This window comes from Diadema antillarum, unplaced genomic scaffold (genome assembly GCF_040938485.1).
Source record: "Diadema antillarum isolate AM-2024a unplaced genomic scaffold, OU_Dant_1.0 seq00000028_RagTag, whole genome shotgun sequence".
In the NCBI taxonomy this organism is placed as follows: Eukaryota; Metazoa; Echinodermata; class Echinoidea; order Diadematoida; family Diadematidae; genus Diadema; species Diadema antillarum.
Genome location: NW_027271144.1, coordinates 934,027 through 958,346, shown reverse-complemented (window position 1 = coordinate 958,346; position 24,320 = coordinate 934,027). Strand labels below are relative to the sequence as shown.

Genomic DNA, 24,320 nt, shown 5'->3' with positions numbered 1-24,320 from the left:
ATGAAATACTACATGTTTTATCGAATTTATTCGTATATTTGTTGGTGATTCATTGATGGATTAGTTATGTTGATGAGAAAACTGAATTACTAGTCACACACTCAAATAAATTGGTACGAAAACCGAACAGGGATATACAAAATTTCAAAGGCAACTTTAAATTTGAATCAATTATTTCAAGTTTTTCAAGTACATTGTAAGAACGGACCTGCTCTACAATCTTTCGCAAAATTTTCAAGAAATGTATAGGCAATCTTAACTGCGAGTCACCATGCAGAAACAAATTCAACCTCTTATAAACTTGGAAGGGTATCATCAACAGTCGATTAATATTGCCGGAGTATATTTATGATAAAAGTACACGTTGTAAGTCGTGGAACTTATGCAATTAAGTGCATCATGTAAGAAGAGGTAGGTATACTATCGATTATACAGCAGAACGTATTCTTATATAAATGATTTCGTTGAAGTATCAAAAAGCTATTGTACTTATGTAAATAATTTCCTATATCAGGTAGGCCTACATACGCCGTCACAATCATTTCAATGACTAATACACTTGTATATATACAAATAACAATGAATTTCAGCACAGAAAAAGATTCGTTTCTACTTGACCCACAATGAAAATGAAAAGAACTTTGGCGAAATTAATGGCAAAGTATACCGAACTACCCTCAGGCATTCTGTTTTTTGTACGAATTTACACACAAACACGCAAACACGCAAACACACACAAACAAACAAACACAATTTAAGTCATATAAGAATGTACTTTGAAACGACTGTAATTCACAAAATGAGACAAAATGATTATAGCTACTTCTGCGTACTCAGGAGGACGAAATATCCCTCACTCACTACCACTCTCCCAGCCTCCCCTCCCTTTCTATGTTCTTTTGCTCAATCACTCTCTGTAACGGTATCATTATTTACATCGAATGATCCAAATAATCATCATTTTTTATACTCACATTATTCATCTCAACCTGATGAATAGAAATGCGAGTGCATCAGACTTTACTCATTATAGGCTTGCAGCAAGACCAACGGGTGACTGTGGATAATAGTAATAATACAACGCTTTTCATTTACCGCAAGTCACAACAGTGATTATATTATTGATGTCTCTATGCTCATTTAAGGAGGGAAATATAGACATGAAGGAAAGAAGATTTAAGAGGTAGAAAACGACATGAACTGAAAATTGTTTAAAATAATGACAACGTGTACACTTTTATCCATCAACAAAAATTGAGAGAAGAGATACTTTTTCAAAGAGGCTTTTGAAATCATTTACTCTATCAGCCTGTTTCATATTATGCTACTGGAATTAACTTTCGTATAGCTCTGCTGCCTCCAGCTGGAAAGAAATTGACGCGTAGACGTTTGTTGCTATTTTTGGATTGGTTAAAAGAAATTTTGACTGGGCCTAGTTCTTGATGCACATGAACACCACTGTTGAAATCTTGAAACGTAAAAACTAAACGAAATCGAACCCCCCCCCCCAAAAAAAAAAAAAAAAAAAAAATGAGGATCTTCTAACATCCAGGGGCGTCCATCCGTTTGTCTCCTCAATATTTTTATGGAAGTATATGGGCTGCCCGACTCAAGGATCGATGCCCCTGCTATCATCTGACTTGCAATTATCACTTATCACTACACGTGTCATTCTCAAAAAAAAAAGTTTGAAAACGGGGACACGTTGATGTGCTTTCTGCGATACAGGGCAGGGCTCGACATAAACGGTGGACCGCTGGCCCGCTGTCCCGGGGACCCTAAACAATTATGTCGGGTCACCAAATTTAAAAAAGCCTAATTTTGGTGGCTCGATGTGGCACGTCTAATTCAATATGGATTGTTTTATTTTTATTCATTTCGGGCAAGATATTTCTTTTCCGGCAACCAATATTTCTTTTAAATTTCACAATTCCAGTAGCCCGAACGGGCCATCAGGGAAAAAAGATTGTGTCATGCCCTGTATTAACAATCAATTAAGGCTGCTGAGAGCATCGCTCGACAAAAACATTAGACGAGTAACTTTCTGTCGTATGTGATTTCCCGAATGTCTAGCTACGATGTGTCACACCATTAAAAACATCTTGCTATGGCCACTTGAGGTTAACACGCGCTCGCATCCCCTGAGACAGCATAGAAGAGAGCAATCACGCATTGACACTCGAGGCGTTGGTACTGAGGGTCCCGCCACTCGTCAGCTGGATACTCTCGGGATCCAAAGAACTCCCGTTGGTTGACTTCTCTGACGTCACACGCGTGCCGGAAGCTGTACCGGATCCCGTTCCCGATCCAGGTGTCGGCTTGGCCTTGACTTTCTCTCCGCGGAACTGTCCTGGCCTCTCCTCTCCGAACTGGCAGTGGAGCCAGCGCCGCCACTGGTCGCGGATCTCCTGCTGCCGAAGGCAGAACATGACGAAAACGAAGAAGCCCTGTAGCGAGTTAAAGATGAGGAAGAGAACGTTGAAGACGATTCGAGCGCCCCCTATAGCCAGGAAGCCGAAGATCCAGGTCAAACCCAGCAGTACCGAGATGGCCATGGCGTTTTGAACTCGTCGCCATGTCTCTCCTTGGTCGGCCTTGTGTGCTGCAACGGTCTTGCGACAAGTCAACCGCTGTAGCACCAACGCGAAGATAACGAAATTAACGAGGAGCAGTACGGCCACTAAGAGAAGGACGCCGTAATACAGACCCGGGCCAGGACTGACGAAGCAACTGGAAAGAAATTAAAACAGCGTATGGAGATAATGCATGGACCCCGTGATTAATTACGCTGTACAAACACAAAAAACAAAAACAAAAATATATCAATGCATATGTTATTGTTGTTTGAAAAGAAGAAAGAGAAAGAGAGAAAAATTGGCGCCCTAAACATCAAATTATTTGCCCCATAATCATAATAAAGCATATTAGGAGCACAATAATTGGCCTATCATAAAAAGAATAATTATTGCTAAAAATAAATGTTAACTTTTAATCTTTCATGATTATCATAAGATACTCGATCACAAATGACTATCTTTGTTGCATGACAGCGACTTTGCATACTTTGATAATTTTGTTTCGTACATTGAAACTAGGGATTTCGCGTTTAAATCTCAACTGCTAATACAGCTATAATGTATTTCTGTATCAGCGTCGATAGTTAGCAATTAACCCGTTCCGTACGGGAACCTGGTGGCCTGCGTGTTAAGTCTATGGGCATTTCAGAATTGAGTATGGAATGGGTTAAGAATAATATTATTTATGGCGAGATGTAGATCCTACTTAGGCATTCTAAATGAAAAAATATATATATACATGTATAAATATTCTCATTCGATATACTCATCCATATGCATGCAAGAATTACTGAATTTTTGTTTGCACCTCCTGCATTCCAAACGGATAAAGTTTATCAAACCCTTATGACAAGAGATGGCAAAATAATATAATACTGCAAAGAAATTACCGTATACGATGACAGCAGGGAGGTGTTACAGAGATGGAGTGGCAACTCTTCGTAATTCATGCGAACACATGCTTGGGTTCAATGCGTTACAATGGGATGTCTAGTATTCCACTACGCTTTTAGGTCATGCGCGCGGCACCCCTCTAGTTGCAAGACGAAGTTCGGAGACGAAGAACGCATTTCACCTAATTAGAAGCTTTATTTCACCGTAAAATTTTAAATGAAATACTCGAATTGATTTAGAATAGTTTAGGAAAAAATTCAATATCATAAACATGTATTTCTAGTCTCTTCGTAATGCGCGAATCGAAATTAAATGAAAATTAGCCCTTCTTTAAAAAAAAAAAACTAGTATTTTTCTGTAATGCGCACATTTCCGCATGTTAGTTTTTTATCTTTCAATCTGTGATATTTTGATCTTTCAAATAAAGTACTCCGCTATAGCGTGTTCTATCGTGTTTTTAAACTATTTGCGGTTAAAATTGTCAGTTGTACACTAAATTTTAATTCGCTGCTCAAAGTCAAGTCACACAAATTCATTGTTGCCATCACATTGAAAGAGAGAGCGAATTGCAGCAGGGGCAAGTACTAGTATTGTGAGAGCGCTAGTCCCGATTATTGATGCTCTCTTTTGTCAAAGCACATGGGTAACACCTGTAGTTGAACGCATAACTTCTCGGCGGTGCCGCGCATGACTTCAAAGGAGAGCGAGAGTTGTCTCTCCTTCTCTAGTACCTTCCTGATGACAGTGATTGATCACACAATACATATCGCTTTGAAAGACTTGAGTTTTGAAAGGGATTACAAACTTACTAAGTGTTGTCACCCAAGTACATGGAATGGTCCGAAGCTACAATTATGATGCACACGACAAGGGGCAAACCTATGTGGAATCAAGAACGTATGATACAGTTGATGATAAGGCGGTAGAAACTGACACGGCGAACATGCGTTTAGGACTCAACAGGTTCGTGCGAGCTTTCTTCAATGACACTGCATCTACTACCTCAACCACAACCACTACTACTACTACTACTGCTTCTACTAGTGATACTGCTACTACTACTACTACTACTTCTGATAATGATAATGATAAGGATACTAATGACAGCAACAAATAAAGATATCGGTAAAGATAGTATCAGTAATAGTAATGGTGTTTATAACAATGATAATAACAATAACAACGACAAAAGCAACAACAACAGCAAAAAAATGATAATGATAATTTAACATGCAATTATTATCTCCCATTATAATTACAATTGTAATCAATAAAAACATCATACATGCTATCGTTACGAGAGTATTATAAGATCTATTTTTATTAGTTATACTGTTATCATGCTGATCAGAATTATTTTGCCATTATCACTATCATTACTACTATTACTTCTTCTACTAGTGGTAGTACTACTAATTTTACTGCAAGTAGGCCAACTATTACTCGTAGTAATAGTGGTAGTAGTAGTTTTGGAAGTACGTAGTAGTAAAGGCAGTGGTAGTAGTATGTGACGTCATTCAGTTATTTTTCATTACATGGTCCTCTCACAAGGTCAATCAAAACTGTATTGTTGTTAATATCTTTATATCAATAATAATCTATAATTGTATGACGGTTTACAGAGGAATATCCATGTTAATGATTATGGGCGTAAGGAATTTTTTTACAAAAACATATACATTATCTAATAATCTTATTCATAAAATCAATCATCTGCATTCTGCAAGCCCTCACCAAGAGATTTATCCGATTATATTAAAAAAGCGTTGGGCCATAAGTTCTTAGTTATTCCAAACTGCGAGCAGATCTTCTTCGAATATCAGTTTTTGAAGAGTTTATAGTAATGATGTTTTTTCCTGGAAAATATAATCCGAGAAAAGATGCATTTAAGAGAGGCATATGTATTACACTATACTGGTTCACGACTATTCTCGAACTATCGCATGCAATCGGGAGAGGAGTCTCGACTATTGAAATAGTTAATATCATTCGATGAGTCAAAAGTATCGTTTCGTATTTCAACACCAGACAAGTGCAGTAGGGCCAACAGTTATGTTCTGCAAGAATTGACAGCAACTAGAGTATTGAGTGCGACATGATACTGAACTCTCATCATTGGGAAAATAAACTTCACACACTCTTAAGATGCGACAATAATGAATCTCTAATCAGAGAAACGAGAAAAACATTCCAGAGGAAAGAAAGAAGAAATATCTTTGCTATAATTTATGTTACAATCACCCGCTTCTTAAAACAAATGAGTTCTGACTCCGCCCGCAGCATCACATAATTGTAAACCTTGACCGTTGATTTGTGCTAGTGTAAAATTAGCTTTAGATTGCAGGGATTATAATGGATACAGGTAAGGAGACGGACTGTGTAACTTACCCCACGCACAGAGACAGGCCTTCAGCATAAACTTCGACACGTGGGCGTTGAGAACCTTGACGAAGCGCAGATACATATTGGCGGCCTCGACCGCCATCCAGCACATGGAAGCTAGGAGGAAGTAGTGAATGAGCAGGCCAACGATCACGCAACCCGCCGTAGGGTATCGTCGGTCGATTCCGATGACGAAGACGAAGTAGAGACCGAGTAGAGCGAGACAGAGGTTGAGTAGAATCTGTTGAGGCTGTTTGGTGCGGAGTTTCCTGGCAGGTAAGATATAAGAATAGAGTGCAAGATGGCATTGAGATTGAAATTGCAAATCTGAAAGTGGTACCCCCCCCAAAAAAACAAACAAACAAACAAACACACAAACAAACTAATATTGATAATAATAATGATGATGATAATAATAATAATAATAATAATAATAATAAATGAATAACTTTAAAATGGTGAAAATAAAATCGTGAAAACTTCTTCAAGGATTGTTGTAGTATACGAAATCTTGGTAGATACTTTTACGTTGAAAACCAGACGAAACGTGCTTAATTCCCTTCACTTTTGCAATAAGATTCTGGTAACGAACTGCAAATCCAGCCAAAAATAACTAGCATCGTCATAACCTGTTACATTGTGTTCCTTCATAGCGCTCACATGGGGTAAAGGATATTGTTTTGCCAGTATATTTACCTTCACTTTTGCAATAGTATATGATCATTAATTCTTGCATTCGTCTACCACAACAAACGATGGCAAAAAATAACAACAAGAGAATAAAGATTTATTGTGTATCTAAGACCGAAAAGGTCGATCACCACACCGAGGTCGCCGAATACCTACTTCATGCCCAGATATGTGACGATTGTGATGACGAGACATATGATAGAGATAACACAACCGATGATGCCGAGTACGTCGAGAACACGGTGCCCGATATCCCCAGAAATGTCCTATACGACAAAATAGATAGATAGATAGATAGATAGATAGATAGATATACAGATAGATAGATATACAGATAGATAGATAGATAGATAGATAGATAGATAGATAGTTAAATAGATAGAAAGATATGTGCATAAATATCATTAAATCAAACGTGATCTCGTGCAACAAAATAATACCTTCAGGTTGATTCAGCACTATATCAGCAAACGTGATCTCGTGCAACAAAATAATACATTCAGCACTATTATCAGCACCAAACACAGTAATAACAGAAGTCACTGACTATTAAAATGTGTCAGTCATGCCCTACTTTGGGTTGATTTGAGTCATTTAAGTGGCATATGTACTGACAAAACTCATCCTGATTGAAATTCAGATTCGTATCGATACATCGCAACATAATAACGGCGTAAGACGCCCCCCCCCCCCCCCCCACAAAAAAAAAGACGTTCTCACCAGAAGCACAGCGAAACTTGTGAGATGATCACAGAGGCAACGAATGCGGTCAACGTCGGGTAGATCCTCTCTTCGACACCCTTCGGATGACCATCGTCCTCCCAAAATCGTCTCCTCCCAAAACACACATGTCCGACCGTCCACCTGTTCGCCTTGCAACGTGACCTGCGTTAAAGCGTTATATGAACAGAGTAAAGAGATTTGGACCAGCAAAGCATCTTCAGATTACTTTGATAACGTCTCTGCCATCGCAATGCATCGCACTTGACAGTGTAGTAGATAGTGATCACAGACTTGATCTATTTCTATTTCTTTCCTGACAATTTTTGCATATTCCATGCACCACAGCTCGGCATCCTTTCACCAGTGAGTATGATTGGTTGTTTCCGAAAAAAGGGCAAATAGTAAAAATGAAGAGATACATCACTAGCAGTAATACTCTACTTAGCGGAGCATCATGAGAAATACATTGCATACAAAAATAATGAATAAAGAACAATGGCTATGATTATATACAATTAGACAGAAGTATTGGAACAAGTGATGATGAATTGCCTGATGATTGCGCCTCATGGAGGTGGCGTGAAACTCCGAGTAGCAATAAATACGGATGAACCTGCAGTCAACCGCGTGAACTTGTTCCAATACTTCTGTCTAAAGCCCTTCCTTTGAGGATATCGAGCACTCTACATAGAAGGATAGAATCCCCAAGTGTATACATACAATTATATATTCATGTATGCTTTAAAAAATCAAGTGCACACATTTGTGTATATATTCCCAAACTTATTTGAGTTGCTGTGAAAGCAGAAAACGTAATTAAGTGGCTATGTAGTACACGATTTATAAATCAAATCTATAGAAAACTACAAATACCTCGTTGTCCTCGACTGGATATGGTAGTCATTATATGCAAGGGGTGATTTAGGGACAATGAGCAGTAAATAAGAACTGAGAAAAATATTTTTCGACCTTGTACAATACTGACTGTCAGACGTGTGATGTTCCACCTAAAATTGTTACATTATTATAAAATGGGTTCAAGAATGTAGCCAATAGGAAGCGCTGAAATGAGTCACGTATGCTTCCTTTATTCTAGTCCCATTGCACTGCGTGTTAAATCCTATTGCCGATCGTCTGTGCGCGCGGCGGCTCCTTTGAATTGCATGCATACGCGCTGTCAATCCTGTAAACAACTTCTAGTTCGGGCCGGCTGCCGGCCGGCCGGCCTTTCTTCCCTTGTGCATAACAATGTGTGGCGTATGTATACTATACTCTACTTACGTACACATTGTAGACCAAGCGTTGTGGGACCGGACGTGTACATGGAGTCACTTTGAAGGGCAAATCCAACGATTTAGCAGGTTAATTCTCACGCCGTTTTCAGAGTATGTTGTCTAGTAGGCCTATATGAGGAGTCTATATCAAGTCTTTAAGGTAAAGGGTGCATATTCTATGTAAAATAAGTAAGTTTTCATGCGGGAACTTAAGTGTCCGGAAACCCAACCCCCCATCATACTTATACTGTATGTGCGGGATTTCCGAGTGCGACGTGCGTAAATGTTTGGGACGAACATCTTCCGACGTCTTGACCCACAAAGGTACGTGAAAAACGCTGAAAAATGCTGTTAGTTTTCGAATTTTCGACCCATTTTATAAAACAAGTGATGCATAGGATTATTTCGTGGCGTTAGTGGAGGCGTAGTTCACTCTCGGGTATTTACAATGTAGTGCAACATGCACTCGGCTTCGCCTCGTGCATGTTTCACAATTGTAAATACCCTCGAGTGCACTATACGCCTTCACTAACGCACTCTATCCTGTGCATCATTTGTATATTATAAAATGGGTTCAAGAATGTAGCCAATTGGAAGCGCTGAAATGAGTCACGTGTGCGTGCATTATTTTCTTCAGGTAAGCACTAAGAAGAGTCTCTCTTCCACCTCCCTGGCCTGACGTACGTCACAATGTTTTACACTAGCAGTGCGCACTCAATCAGTTGTTACAAGTGCGTCACGCGCTACTATACGCGCTGTCAATCCTGTAAACAACTTCTAGTTCTTCGGGCCGCGGGCTGCCACAACAGCCGGCGGCCTTTCTTGTGCATAACAGTACGTGGCGTACGTATACTCTTATACGTACGTACAGTACTTATGTGCGGGATTTCCGAGTGCGACGTGCGTAAATGTTTGGGACGAACATCTTCGGACATCTCGACTTTTGAGCGAGTGCTACATGTAGCTGACTGGTATTGACCCACAAAGGTACGTGAATAATGCTGTTAGTTTTCGACCCATTTTATAAAACAAATGATGCACAGGATTATTTCGTGGCGTTAGTGAAGGTGCGGCTCACTCTCGAGTATTGACAACGGTTGCAAACATGCACTCGGCTGCGCCTCGTGCATGTCGCACCATTGTCAATACTCTCGAGCGCGCCGCACCTTCACTAACACACTCTATCCTGTGCATCATTAGTATAACAGTTACCCCGAGAGTCAAGTATCTGCTGGATGGGTAAATATGTCGGGATCCGTAACGAAGTTTGTTGTTTCTGTATCTGATTGTCATGACACCAGACTGTTTTATCGTCCAACGTCAACATTTTAATACAATAGGTACCGCACTACAAGACCATAACTATTATTTCTTCAACTTGATCTGAAGTACACTCTATATTACGCTCATGCACCTTACTGTAAATATGTTTCAGTGAATGAGTGTTAATACCTTCCATGATTCATTGTACTTACATTACGTTCCAAGAATACGGTTTCCACTTCTTGGCCGGCTGCTAGCCCCTTGATTATGACACCCTCAACTGTAGCCGAAATTACACTCGTGCCAACAGCCAGGCGACGCCCCGGACCAATATCGTACTGTTGATCCTCGCTCTGAAACAACTTACTTTGCTTGAAAACGAAGAAACTGATGGGGACATTGTCTTTGTCTAGCAATAGAATGAGAAGATTTAGTTTGGTACATAGAATTACCGTTGGTACTCTGGAAATATAGATGTATCACTTTGTAAAGAAGGCCTGTTGACTCCTGGTATGAAGTCTATTCAATCGTGCTTCGATGTCTCATCGGGCTTTCTTTGTTGGACCAGAAGGGCTCGATAATTATGCACCCGTTTTAGGAAAGTGTGTTAAACAGACTAATGCATTTCGCAAAAAGTGAAGTGAGATCTTTAACTCGTGGAAGTTGTTACTATATAGCTTATATTCTGGAAGTCTATTCCTGTTCCTATAAAGTAGACGGATGTATTTGATTTCCAACGGCTCAAAAGAAAGCAAACAACAATATTATTCTCGTCTGACGACCTTTTCATACAGCAATCTTAAACACAAGAATGCATCACAAATGAATAAGACACAAATAAATCCTCCAAAAAAAAAAGGACCAAAGCGATCGATGCATTTCCTATGATACTGTTGCATATTCTTAAAGAAAAAATATCGCTTATCATCATCGATGCACAATTATCATTTCATAGCAATAACGGCAATAGATGAGTTTCTTCCGAAAACTTTCGATGCATATAACAATTAAGAAATTACGATAAAATCGATTGTAACTCCATTGAAGATGATAAGACAATACAGGAGATATAAGGAGAAGACTTACCTGGCGGGAGGAAGTCCAATATGCCCTCTGGGAGGTAAATGGAAGCATCAATTTCAGGTCTCGGGATATCCTCCGTGTCGAAGTAAATCATAGTCCCGTTTTCTACCACTTTTTCGAAATACCGACTGTCTCCTCTGAAACCATCGTCCGAGGAAGCAGCAAGCCCGAGACCCAGCACCAGCGACTCCTTGGGGAGTTGCAACGCCACCACCGTCAAGTTCTCACCAATTACAGTGAGATTGTTGCCAGGTCCCTCTGTCTGAAAGAGGGTAACCTGGTCCTCCAAGGCGTATAAGATCTGAGTTGGTGCTTCGAATTCAACCGAATCCACGAACTCAACGTTGTCAACAGTGAGCACATTGTCCACCACTCGTATTACGTTTGCGGTCACCTAAAATGTTGGCGGTGACGGGAGAAACAAAAAAGAAAAGAAAAGAATGTTGCGTATGAGATCATGTCGATAGCTTTTCATATTTTGTCATAGTTGGGATAAAACAAATGAAGGTTGATAAATTGCTAGGAGAATGCAATGATTAAATTATAAAATAGCAGTTTTATTCCGAAAATACAGATATATAAAGGATGCAAACTGGTTCACAAAATGTAACCAAGAGATGGAAATAAAATTGACAAACTGTAGGCCTAGATAATATACAGGATGAATCGTGGGTAGGCTTTCTTATACCTCTGAAGATGAGTTTCGAATGGCTACAATGTTGAAGAGAGCAGTTGCTATAGCAACAAGCCCATTGGCGTCTATCTCGTTGCCGCCTTCAGTTGCTTCTGCCAAATCGCTGGAATACGCTGTCACGTTCTCCGGAGTAACTGGAGCCTGTGAGAGAAGACAGATACATGTACTAGTAATAACTCCAGTCAATATTCGACATTACGTGATTCGTGATACTTCTGGCACGCGCTTCACACTTCACTCTATACATGCCACATGCCACATGCTACACATTGCACGCTGTCTACTACACGTCATGATCAAGCGTGTGCTTTAATGTTTCACATTGACAATAATTTCTACAGTAATTAGACTCGCCAAATGAAGAATCATAAGGCCATGATTTAAATCTCACCAGCGCTAAATCTTGAAGAACTTCGTTCACGTCATCCTCGTCGGTGAAGCAGTCGGTGAACATTAGTTCTCCCCACGTAGCTGGTGAGAGGAGATCGCCCATACACTGAAGTCTGGCGCGTGGCAAGTAAGCTTCAGACAGACGTAACAAACAAACAAAATCAAACCATAGTGGGTATTACCGTACATTCCAGGAGTAACATACTACTGAAGTGTATGCTTGGAATTCCGATGGGTACAGTAAACATAGTAAACCTAAAGCGTTGTACACAATGGCAGACAGAGAAAAGGTTAAACAGAGAATCTGAGTTCAAATCCCTGGACAATGTTTGACTAATGCCCTCTTTGATGGTGAATGTTACATCTTGAAGTACTATTGTCAAAATAATGGCAGGGCCATCGCCTGACGGCATGATGAAAGAGCTCTTGTCTTTTTTAAATCAATATCTATGTCAAAAAACATAACATTACAGTCGAAGATAAATGTGAAAGTTATTTCAAAAATTAATTTTTGTTGACTTCTCTCTTTTTTTCATATCGCTGTACATACAGCACGTGATGTCACGAACTGCAGTAGTACTCTCATCCAGCAATGGATGCACCCAAACTTCAAAAATTCGTATAAATTTCAAAGGGATTGTCCGATTTTCTTTAAACCTGATTGATGTGATCTACTGAAGATTGCCTATTGCTGCATCCACCCAATTCAAAGGTTTCATTCCCTTTAAGGATGAAAAGAATAACAGCCGTACTTTTGAAATGTAAAGTATTATTGTGGCTTACTATTCCTGCTGTAATCTTGACATGATTCCAGGCTGTCCGCAGTCTCGCCAATTGCTGTGGGTTCAAAGGTTAGGGTACCGAATGCCCCACTCACTTCAGAACGCGGGCAGGATGCTGTAATTAATCATAATTATATCATAAGATCATATCATAATTAATCATAAATTACAGTTACGTGGTGCATGGTATTACTGATTCAGTAAACTGTGTTTTGTTAAATCCTTGAGTTGCAGAAGCCAACAAATCATAAGTGAATGCACAAAGGTGAGTGAGCAACTTCTCACCACCACGCCCTACTATAGTATACCAAATTGATCTTTATGACATGACAAATTGACAAGTTTAAATAGGAATAAAGTATGTAACCTTTTAAAGGAAGAAGGATGTTTAGATCTTTGAAAATCCAAATCTGTGACAGTGACTGAGTGTTCTGTACGCTTTACAGTCTATGCTTTACAGAGTGTTCATGGCAAGATATCCTTGATATAGTTAGCATTAACATGATGTCAGAGATACAATTCCCTACTTATTCAAATCAGTTTTAAATAAACTCAGTAGGCTTCAAAAAGTACGTGCATGATATGTTCTAATAATATGACTTTAACTGATGAGCAGTCTTATTTGGCTCAATACTAATGATTTTCTGCCACATCTGCAAATTGACAATACAAAATTGATTTCTTTCAACAACTTTTTAATCTACCGTTGTTGTTTTTTTCTCGGTTAAGTCTCATAAATTTTAGTCATATACCACTTTAAAGTTGTCGTGGAAGAAGCGCAGCTCTAAGTTGGCATCAACGTCACATACCAAATAATAGTAATATCAAGATTGCGGTGGGACGTCACATTATTTTGATCACTTTCCTATCGTCAGAATCAAGACCGTAATGGATATTCAGCTGATTTCGCGAAACCTTTATAATTGTTTGCTTTTTATCGAAAGGTTTCTCCACTGAATTGCAAGTTGCCCATTTAGGTGTTTGTCTGTTATCGATATTGTATCTATTAATCTATATATATATATATATATATATATATATATATATATTGCTCCGCGTATTCGCAGTACTAGAAGAGAGAGAGAGAGAGAGAGAGAGAGAGAAAGAGATGATATACTAGAAGTGTGCTGTGGCAAACACGTCGTTGGGCATAGTTTTGAAAATCCCAAAGAGATCCCTGTCAATACTGTATAGACGAGCGAATCATCAATCTATGGAGTATTTTGTCTTGAGATGAATATCATTTTTGTGTTTTATATATTATGTATGTATAAATATATATTTGTATATATGCCATTTATATGGCATATTTCATGGAAGAATACAGAAACCAGCGACGCATTGCATCATTTATTGTAAAAGAATTCAAATATGAGTTTCTGTTATATTGTAATGACATCTCCAAAAAAAAAAGAAGTATTCGAGCAATCGATGAAAAAATCCGTTACATACAAAATTTTCATTTGATGTAAATTGAACTATGACTGCAATAATTGTTTTATGCCTGTATTGATTTGTGCATGATTCTGAATAATTGATTTAAATAAAGTCCCTCAAATTGAGGACAAAAATATCTATATATATGTATATAAGGTATATACATAATTATATACATAATAATAGTGATGGAGAAACGACACTACTATGACTATACTTAAAATGCAGCGCCCATCACGTACAAAGCCGAGCCCACTATATATATATATATATATATATATATATATATATATGTATATAGGTAGTATAGATACATTTATAGGTATGCTCGGAGGAACACTTACATGCACTTCCCACGACGAGACTATTGTCGACGTAATTACCGCTTGGCCTGCTGCTCTGATCGCCTTCAAAACCTGCGTAGAAATCCTCAATAGCGGTTGTGAAAGAGTTCATAAGGGTGGTCTCGTTTTCCCAGCTGCTACTGTTAAAGGACACCACGTAGTCAATAATCATGCTACCGGGTCTGGTGTTGACGATCCGGGGAAAATTATTTAGTTCATCGAGGAGACTATCTGACAATCGACCGTTTCCTAGATCTCCTCCCAAAACAGCAAATCTAATCTGCATACGAGAGAGAGAGAGAGAGAGAGAGAGAGGGGGGGGGGATTAATTGTGACTGAAGAAAATTCAGGAAAAATATTAAGTCTGCTCCACACGAAGGGGCAGAGAGCGATAACCTACCCTAAGTTGCCTTCGTTTTTCATCGCTTACTCCAAACAATTCTTTTTTTTTTGCGCTATACTGACGAGCACACATTAACCCTGAACAAACGAGTACACTTTCAGACACTAGAAATACAACCGTCGCATTTCAAGCACTCATCAAAACAAACACATAAAACACATCTTTTTTTAAAGGAAATAATTTACATATCAGTCTTTCCTTTCTTATCCGTATAGTGTACGGTATATTTCAGTTCAGTTCAGTTTATTTCATTTAATCACGGCAATTTGCTTCAGCAAAGCTGTTCTTCTGCAAATCCTGAAAATTTCCGTAATTTCTTCTTCTTCTTCTTCTTCTTGTTCGTTTTTTTTTTTTTTTTTTTGGGGGGGGGAGGGGGTATTGGGTAATGGATATAGTTCTATTTTTTTTTTCATGTCTTTGTTTTGGCCGGCATTAAAGGCATAATTTACCATTTGCAGATGAAACAAAAACCCAGCATTAGTGTTTTTACAATGCAATGTAGTTCTAGAATGTGAGTAAAAATTTGAATCCGTCCAATCAATGTTATTGTTAAATACATAAAATATGAACAATAGTTATAATAAAAATTATTTCCAGAGTAAACCGTCCACAGTTATGGTTTATTGAGAAAGATATCTTCTTATGGTTTAGGCTTTACTGCGAAAATTTTATGTGGTATGATGTTTTGTGATACAACAGACCTACACATATGCATCAAATGTGATATCTTGAACATTTTTGAAATCACTGCTCCCAATGGTAAACAGGACCTTTTAAAGTCAGACTGTGGCTAAAATCGTTTCTTTTTTTCTTTCTTCCACTTACACATGAAAGATCAATGCTGCCAGACTAATTTTTTTAATGCATCCTTAACTTTGTCTTTTTCATGGGATATCTGTTAATGAAATTAATCGTGGTTTTGGACTAAATCTCTCGCGAATCATGAGATCATTACAGACTGATTGAGTTTTCTTGGTATCTCGCAAAAAGTTAAAAGCCCAATTCTCATCTCCACCAATACTGTACCATTCCTTTAATAATGGTTTTGAGGTTATGTTCTCCACAAAGGACCTGTGCGATATTCTACATCTTGATCGTTTGAATGTTTGTAGGTCCAAACAATTAGCTCATGCCCTCTTTCTAGTTGTCAGCCAGCTTGACTTATTCCCACCCCCTCAATGCAACAGTGAGCATTATTTCTCGTTACAAAGAAGTCTAAAAAAGCTACACGATCTGGATACACGATCTGGATATTCTCAATTGAAGTTGCCTATTCAAGCCCAAAACTAATTACCGCATGCGCAGATATGCATTCTTAATAGCTTGCCCTAAATGTTAAATTATTTTTCAATTATTTTTCTTGGAGTATTGTTAGCTTTATTTTCAGATTCATAGAAAGTAATATAATTAGAACGTACTTTTTTATCTACTCTATATTTGTATTTGAAAGGTTCATACTGTATATGAATGATTAAATTGAATTTCCCGTTAGTTTAAAGTTACTCTATTTCACTGTCATATTTTGGTGGTTTTGGTGGTTTGGGGGCTTTTTTATATGTTGTATATTTTCTGAGTTTAAGTCTTGGTCTATCTTTTAAGTATTGCATTTTGGATATTTTTCGTGTGTGCACTTGATATTTGTTTGTATTTGAGCTCTAAAGTATTCTCTGTATCTTATCGTTATTCAGGTATGTGGATCTCTGAACCAGCTTTGCTGATATATAAGGGTGATGTTACGCTACATGATAAGGAAATAAATTCAGTTCAATTCAATTCAACTCACTAGAGTATACAATCATGCACACACACACACACACACACACAGATACGCAGTCAGGACTTAACTTTCATGGATATACGTTAGTGACAATGATCACTGTGATTTTAAACTATTCCGATATTATATTTATAATATTTTAAAATCTGACATTATAATACGTTGTATTTCGTTCTGTATCTGACATTAAAGAAATTTCGGAAAATCCAGCCCAAACACAGCAATTTAATTATTTACCTCCTGAATATATCTGGAAGCAATCTCTGTCAGGGTTTCACTCCCAAACTCGACGTACTCCGTGTCGTAGGTCATCGAAAATGCCAAAGTGGTCGCGTCTGTGGAAGTGGCAAAAGTTACGCATTTATCCAGCAGTAAAACACACCAAACATTGCCAAAAGGCAGATGACAGAAAGCTTAAAAAAATGACATTCATTTAAAAGAAATCGGTTCAAAATGTGACGCTAGGCGGTAGAAGAGAGTCAATAAAGAGAGAGTTAAGGAATTGAGGTTGAAAACAGTTGCTAAAAAGAGGAGGGATGAGAGGAGTGGAATATTTCTAACGAAGAGCGTAGACAAGGTGAACAAGATATCATTACAGAACTTACCTTGTGAACTGTTTCAAAAGAATTGGTCGTGTGCTTCACAATATAACAAATGATACAACATTAGCACGTTTGTGTGTGTGGTGTGTGGTGTATGTGTGTGTGTGGGTGTGTGTGAGGGATAGAGAAGAGAAAAATATGCTTTCTATTTGACGTAAGCAAAGTATTGAATGCCCTGTGGGTGATATGGCATCTACATTGCCTCAATGGGTATGATGTCGTCCCACGGCTTTAGACGAGGTTCAGAAGTCTGATTCTGAAATGTGAGAGACAGATACTATTCAGAGAAGAATATATTAATCGGAGTCATCTTGTCCTTACCATTTAAGGCGATGAGAAGAGGTTCTGTTGAGACCGTTTCATCCCTGAATTCTCCCCCTCCAAGTCCCTCGCAATGATAGTAACCCTGGTCTTGGGCCCCGAAAGTCTGAAAGTGGAGGACAGGCGAAGGGTTGTCAAACAGCGCCACGCTTCCCTGACTAGTATGGAGCAGCCATTGTCTTTGCACCGCTCCCTCGATGGGACAAGTGAAGGTGATGTTCTCTCTATACTGGATGGGCGCAACAACGATCTCACGGGTCACCTCTGGAGCTGTACACAGTGGATGTAAAATTAATAGATTAGAACATGTAGCTCCATGGTTAGAAAGACAGATATGGCAAGAAAGATGGAGCGAGAGATGGGCGGAGGGAGAGAGGGAAGGAATGCAATGGAATGAGAGAAACAGTCAGATAGGGCTACATGAGTAATATCATTTCCAGTTTTAGAGCTCCAAGCCATGGTCTCCTTCTTGTAGTTTATCAACACTTTTCTATTCTGAAAGGCCAGATAGGGATAAAGATCAAACATCAAAACCTAGCCCGGCCAGCCTCCCCACTTTAATTCCTACGCTTACCGGGTCTTACCAAAAAAAAAAAAAAAAAAAAAGGGGGGGCGGGGGGCTCTCTACGATTCTCAAATGATGGTACATGTACAATCACTAGATGGAACGCCCCCCCCCCCCCCCCACACACACACACAATCACACACACCCCTTTCGGTCATCGAACTGTACTTGGCGTTTTAATACTTACGTGTATTTGTTAATCTCAGACATGTTTGGTAGGCCTGGAACCCAACGGATCGGTCTCCAACGCAACGAAGTCCAACAAGCTCGTCTTCAAGACTCTCCCATATGTCGAATGTTTCGTAGCACGAAGCGTTGTTCATCGGAACCAGAGGAAGGGATTGTGGACATGGCAAGAAGTTTGCTGGTCTTAGAACCTCAGAGAAGAATGGATCAAGGGGTTGATCATCGAGAGACAAAAAATTGACGTACAGCTGCGATCCTCCACGCACGAAAACGGCGGGGAAGAAATCTACTTGGACTTTTGACTGCTCACCTTGAATTTGAACATCTATGTAGTCTTGCTGATGGATGACGGGTACTATGCTCCTTCTCTTCCTCCGTTGCGGTAAAGCGAGAGTAAAATAACGCTCTGTGGTTATCAAAACGCGAAAACTGCGAGTTGGCACCCTCAAGGAAAAGGGGGCAAACACGGACACGAGAAACCCATCTTGTGGAGCAAAGTACAGTAGAGATGAGTCAAACTGGTTTGGACCAGGAGGAGCAAATCTTAGCGTGGGACAGGGAGGTACCAATCCCTCCTCGGTGAAGTTCATGACATCCGTTTCCAAACCACTGCATCTATAATCTATCAAGGGGACCGAAGAGGAAACAAAGAACGAAATGAAATCTTGGAAACTTGAACCTGAGCAACACAAAAAATGGAATTCAATACTGATAAGGTTATAACTGTAATCGTTTCCTTCAAGACGTCGCCACTTTGCATTTGTAAAGATCCCGTAAAAACCTCTTTTTGGTAACAAGACCCTGCCGTCTTCTCAGTTAAGTTTGGGATCATTGTCTGAGTAAATCCGAACTAAAACGGAATAAACTGTTTTATCCATTTCTTTTGTTTACATCTAGTGAGGAAAAAAACAATATCTGGACGATAGTGTGGGACCACAATGAATGAATAAAATTAGTTCATTTACCAATTTAAAAATTAAAAAAAAACGTAAAAACGTGGGAAAACAAAAATGAAATATGTAAAAATAATATGAGCACAAATGCTAAGATAATTCAAAATTGGAAAATGCAACAGCCTTACTGCCAAGCAATCATATCTTTGATATTTTATTATTATTACGATTACAGTTCATAGGGTATAGATTTCATGAGACAGAAAAGTGCATCTTGTAAAAGGATTTACGTGGATTGTATAAAATCAAAATTGCATTTCTCACCTCTCGCCGTTACATGCACCTGCGCAGAAACCATACCGGCCAGGTTTGTTGCAGAGCAGGTAAATCTGAAGTAGAAGTAGAAATGACAAGATACCATATTAAAGGTTATTTAGTTGGCTATCAACCTGGTAGGTTTACATAATGGGGAATTTCACGCATGAGTGAACACATTCATTTTTTTAATCTTCAGACACTAAGGCAGAAAAGCAACAAATTGCAGAAATTGACATATTGAAATTCGTTTGCGTATGCCCCTCAAGTCAGCAATGAAAACAAATGACCAATCAAACTCAATGAGAGACATGAATGAAATAGCAGAAATATGTTTCCGTTCCCTTGTTTCTCTTTATATTCTCAAACAAAACCATCGTGGGGAAACTGAAGGGGAGGGGGACATAAGAATTTTTTTGTCAACTCAAAATTTAAATGACATAGGGAGTACGCCACAAAGGTGATAAAATGAATAGAATTTATAAGGCAAATAAAAATTTTCTTAATTTGGAATAAGATTTCAAATTTCTACCATCTTTGTTATACCATTGCTTCTTCTCTAATGTGTTTTACTATGAATTTGACTGAAGATTCTTCTTTTTGCTCCATTATTTTTTGTCATTCTTTATCGTTGGAATGATACAGAGGCATTATAGAGATTGCAAATTAGTTTGAATTTCTTATCGTGTTGAATTTGTTTTTTGTTCTCATTGTTATTGGAAGAACACATATACATACGCTTGAATAAGAGCTTATCCATTTTGGCAATTTTTACTATTGTGCCTTCACTCTCGCGAAAAATTTCTCTTTTTATTGACCTACTAGGGTATAGGCAATCGACTTGCCTTTGACTTGATAAATAAAGCATTATTATTAGCCAAATTATCTATGAGAAAGATGAAATTGAAAAAGTGTTTACTTTCTTTTGTGAGTGTATATGTGATATGTCGTGTATTACATATATTACATGTGCCGAGAATATATCATAAATCACAATACCCTTGAAAGAGTGACAGATTTGAAACTCACGTGGTATCAGTGCCATTCTGCAGTGTAAACGCGAGTGTCGTGAAAGGTTCGCCCTGGCTACCTTGACTCTGAGAGATTCCCATCTGGGGTTGCCATGACACGATGGGGCTAGGGGAACCAGAAGTCGCACAAAATAGGAGAATTGGGTCTCCTGGGTCCCCTGTCTGATTGCCGGATATCTGTACAATGCTTGGAGCAGCTAGAGAGATTAAAAGAAAGAGAAGAAATACAGCATACAGCTGCATAACATAACATCAACAACAACAAAGGTTCAAAATAGATCGGAGTTCAAAACATGACAGTATTTGAAAACTCAATAAACAGTTTGCGCATATCTACACTTGAAAACTGTACAGTGTATGGTTACAATCATGTTATATTGGTGTGTGTTGTGTGTTGAGCAATGGGTGACGCGGAGAAGGCATCCATACACGATATCATAATTATGTTTACTCACAGAAGCAAGCTCCGTATTCATCCTGGTAGATTCCTCCAAGTCTCTGCGATTCGCAACTCTCTCCCTTCATCACGGAATTCTCTAAAGCTGTTTGAAACTTTGACGCCGCCAACAGACACGTGTTGTTATTTGTAGACGTTAATGCTTCCACGGAAGGTTCCACTTCTAAGGCGCAGTCAGGATAAAAACTGCAACACCCACACACGTACACACACCAAAATGAAGCAAATATAAACAAACATTCTTAGCCAATCACCTATTTGAGTACGGATATCAATGATAACCCGGATTTCAAGAGACAGACACTAAATGCAGGCGTCACACTGTCCCGAAACTGAGCAAAGCTGGACCCACGATAAAGGAAAGTTTCAAACTCGACCATCCTCGTACACAATTTTTTGTTGTCATTCATGAGGCCATCTTAATTAATAAAGCCATCGATTGACCGCGATAGCTTTTCTCAGGCTCCGGCAGCAACTTGGTGAGCGGGGCAAAATCTTTGGGAAGCCAAAAAGTAGTCCCAAAATGTGAAATGGCTGATTTAAATATCAAAGATTCCAATCTTCGTGTGGTCTTCTAGTGTATGTGGTTCAGGTGTATAAGCACCGTGCTTCGGCTCTGACTCTCTTTAACCAAGTTGGGAGCGACTTTGGACGAAATTTACCATTCCATAATCGTTCGGACATCTTGCGTGAATTTCGGAACAATGTGACATCAATCAAATGGTGACGGCACAAACGTTCTTTGAGTTCTATAACAATAAATTTGTTTCCACTTGTTCTAATGCCTTCAAGAGGATAATAACGGATGATAATAAGGATGAAAATAAAACAAACCAAGAACTTGTGTTCCCCTTGGATAGATTTTATTCAGCTCAGTATGATAATTATCATCTATTTTAGGTCCAAATTATGGTATCCGTTTGAAAAACAAGTGTTGAGAACGTGAAATCAATACAAAATGTCTTGATCAGGATATAAAGGGCCTATATATATATATATATATATATATATATATGTCCCTAGTAATGGTCTTTCTTTTTCTTTCGTTCATCAAAGGAAGAGTAGTTTACATTTTTCCTACGTTTGTACTCAAGAGAAGGATGCTTCTATTGAATTGTGAAAGAACGCAATTATCCTTGATATTTAATGACAAGGAAAAGAATCAAAGTATTCAAAAATCTTCTTAAAACTCCTCGATCCTAGGAAAGTTTCTCATAGCCATGTTGCAACACACCTCGGCCTACTTCACAGATACCTTGTTTTTGTGAATTAGATTGATTTATGTCATTATCAGCTACTTTAAACTCTGTAATAATCCTTAATGTATTGTAATATTTTGGGTTAAGATTTAATTCATGTTATTTGTTTACTACAATATCATGTTTGTCATTCTGTAATTTCTAGCATATTGTTATGGGCTGCAGAGTATATATTCCTCTAGACTCTGCACAATATAAATTCACACTTACTAACTATTATCAAGAGAAAATGGAATGGACTCCACTTACGTTCGCAAACCGATGAGAACACTGTCAAGATCCAGGAAGTCCGGGCTTCTATACGGGTTTGAATCGCTCGGAGGAGCGTTGAGCGCGTAAAGAACTTCAACGATCACAGAATCGGTTATCTCGGGGTCGACTGGAATTGGTCTTTGAAGTTTTGTGCCAGCTGCACTGTTTAGATCCTGATATGTTTAAAATTTAGAAGGATGCTGTGAACAGGAATGGTACGTATCGTCAAGATTAAAGGGAAATTTACTTCGACTATGATATAATGCATGTGTATTCAATCGATTCAAGGTATCGTAGTATTACAAACTATTGAAGCTTGAGGAAAATCGCACACAGTCCGTTTGAATGTTATGAATTGTTAAAATTTAGGTTAAATTCATGACCGTCATGAAAGAAGGCTAAATAAGACTATACCAGTTGGTGATGCCACAGAAGAGCAATGATAAATAGACATAATGAGAAGTATTGAAACAAAATCTTCATTTCTTAATGAAAAGTTCAAATTCCTTCTACTTGTTACTGACATATGGCAAGGTCAATATTACTCCCCTGCCTTCCCTATATAAGTGTTCTTTCAATGTGGTAGAAAAATGAAAATAAGTTGAATTCTCTTTATATTTTCTCTAGATGTTCATCCCACAGTCCTGCTGTGTTATCACATATTATTACCTATACGAGGTAGTTTTGCGAGGCAATTACAGTTGGTATTTTGCAGGGTCGGGAGTTCAGCAGGCGACATTAGAGCATATCACGAGCATCCGGGGGTTTTACACATACAGTGGACTCCTGTTATAACGTAAACCTCGATCGGAATGTTGTTATAACTGAACAAATAAACAATAGAAATACATGTAGTGGATGACATTGCAGCCCAAATTTTTACTTCGTTACAACCAGAATTTTGTTATAACCGTGGTCGTTATAATAGGAGTGCACTGTAAAATAGGGAGGTGGGAAGAGTGGAATCTCTCTCCCCACCTCCCTGCTTTAAACGTAAACATTCCGATCGGCCACAAAAAGAAAACATTCCAGGACGACCAGGGTGTCAGTTACACGCGCCGCAGAAGAACGCTGATAAATCAACTCGTACAAGGTCGACCACTTACAGTAGCACTAGGCGTCAAACAATGACTAGTCCATTTGTGCTCAGTAATTGCACAGTGACCATTAGTTTTACAACTCTCCAACTTTAAATAGAGAAGTAAAAATAAAGTGTAAGAGCGTTCAGATGTTTGAAGTTTGCCTGTTACAACTACATATGTATCTTTGAAGTTGGAGTTGAATGATATACATCGATGAACAATTTTGCAATTATTCAACATGTTGATAGTCTACAGGTAGTCAAATGTGGCTTGATCTGTATCATAGTGTATAGCCGTATTCACATATTTTCTTAATTTACCTAGGGGATAGGTAATAATTATGATATTGACTGGCCTTTCTTTCGGGAGGTACCAGATGAATATTGCCCGCACTGAAAACATATTTGCCCTCGTCTTCGACTCGGGCAATATGCTTTCAGTTTGGGCAATATTTTCTGGTACCTCCCTCAGGGCCAGTCAATAATATATTATTGTAACCTTCATACCCAGAAATATAAACTGAACAGATTCAAACCTTTCAAAGGGCTTTCCGATTTTCCTCAAACTTCACTGACGAGTAAATCCACCATTTCAATCGAAGATATTACATATATGGGGTAAATTCCCCTTAAACTTGTCTCGAAG

At 38.6% G+C, this 24,320-nt stretch overlaps 1 protein-coding gene across 1 annotated transcript in view; it reads right to left on the bottom strand.

Annotated features, from left to right (window-relative positions):
* Positions 1–2,165: 2,165 nt before the first annotated feature.
* The window catches only part of LOC139725230 (uncharacterized), a 55,930-nt gene continuing 33,775 nt past the window's right edge, over positions 2,166–24,320 (bottom strand). Inside the window, exons 5-22 of the mRNA XM_071636320.1 lie at positions 22,591–22,766; positions 21,081–21,268; positions 20,624–20,822; positions 19,604–19,668; positions 18,388–19,008; positions 17,636–17,905; positions 16,950–17,047; positions 14,533–14,812; positions 12,753–12,866; positions 11,971–12,101; positions 11,574–11,720; positions 10,865–11,279; positions 10,015–10,211; positions 7,263–7,427; positions 6,699–6,808; positions 5,859–6,121; positions 4,280–4,349; positions 2,166–2,730 (exon numbers count right to left, since the gene is read on the bottom strand). Coding sequence (XP_071492421.1) covers positions 2,166–2,730; positions 4,280–4,349; positions 5,859–6,121; positions 6,699–6,808; positions 7,263–7,427; positions 10,015–10,211; positions 10,865–11,279; positions 11,574–11,720; positions 11,971–12,101; positions 12,753–12,866; positions 14,533–14,812; positions 16,950–17,047; positions 17,636–17,905; positions 18,388–19,008; positions 19,604–19,668; positions 20,624–20,822; positions 21,081–21,268; positions 22,591–22,766 — 4,074 coding nt within the window. The remainder of the gene's footprint in view (positions 2,731–4,279; positions 4,350–5,858; positions 6,122–6,698; positions 6,809–7,262; positions 7,428–10,014; positions 10,212–10,864; positions 11,280–11,573; positions 11,721–11,970; positions 12,102–12,752; positions 12,867–14,532; positions 14,813–16,949; positions 17,048–17,635; positions 17,906–18,387; positions 19,009–19,603; positions 19,669–20,623; positions 20,823–21,080; positions 21,269–22,590; positions 22,767–24,320) is intronic.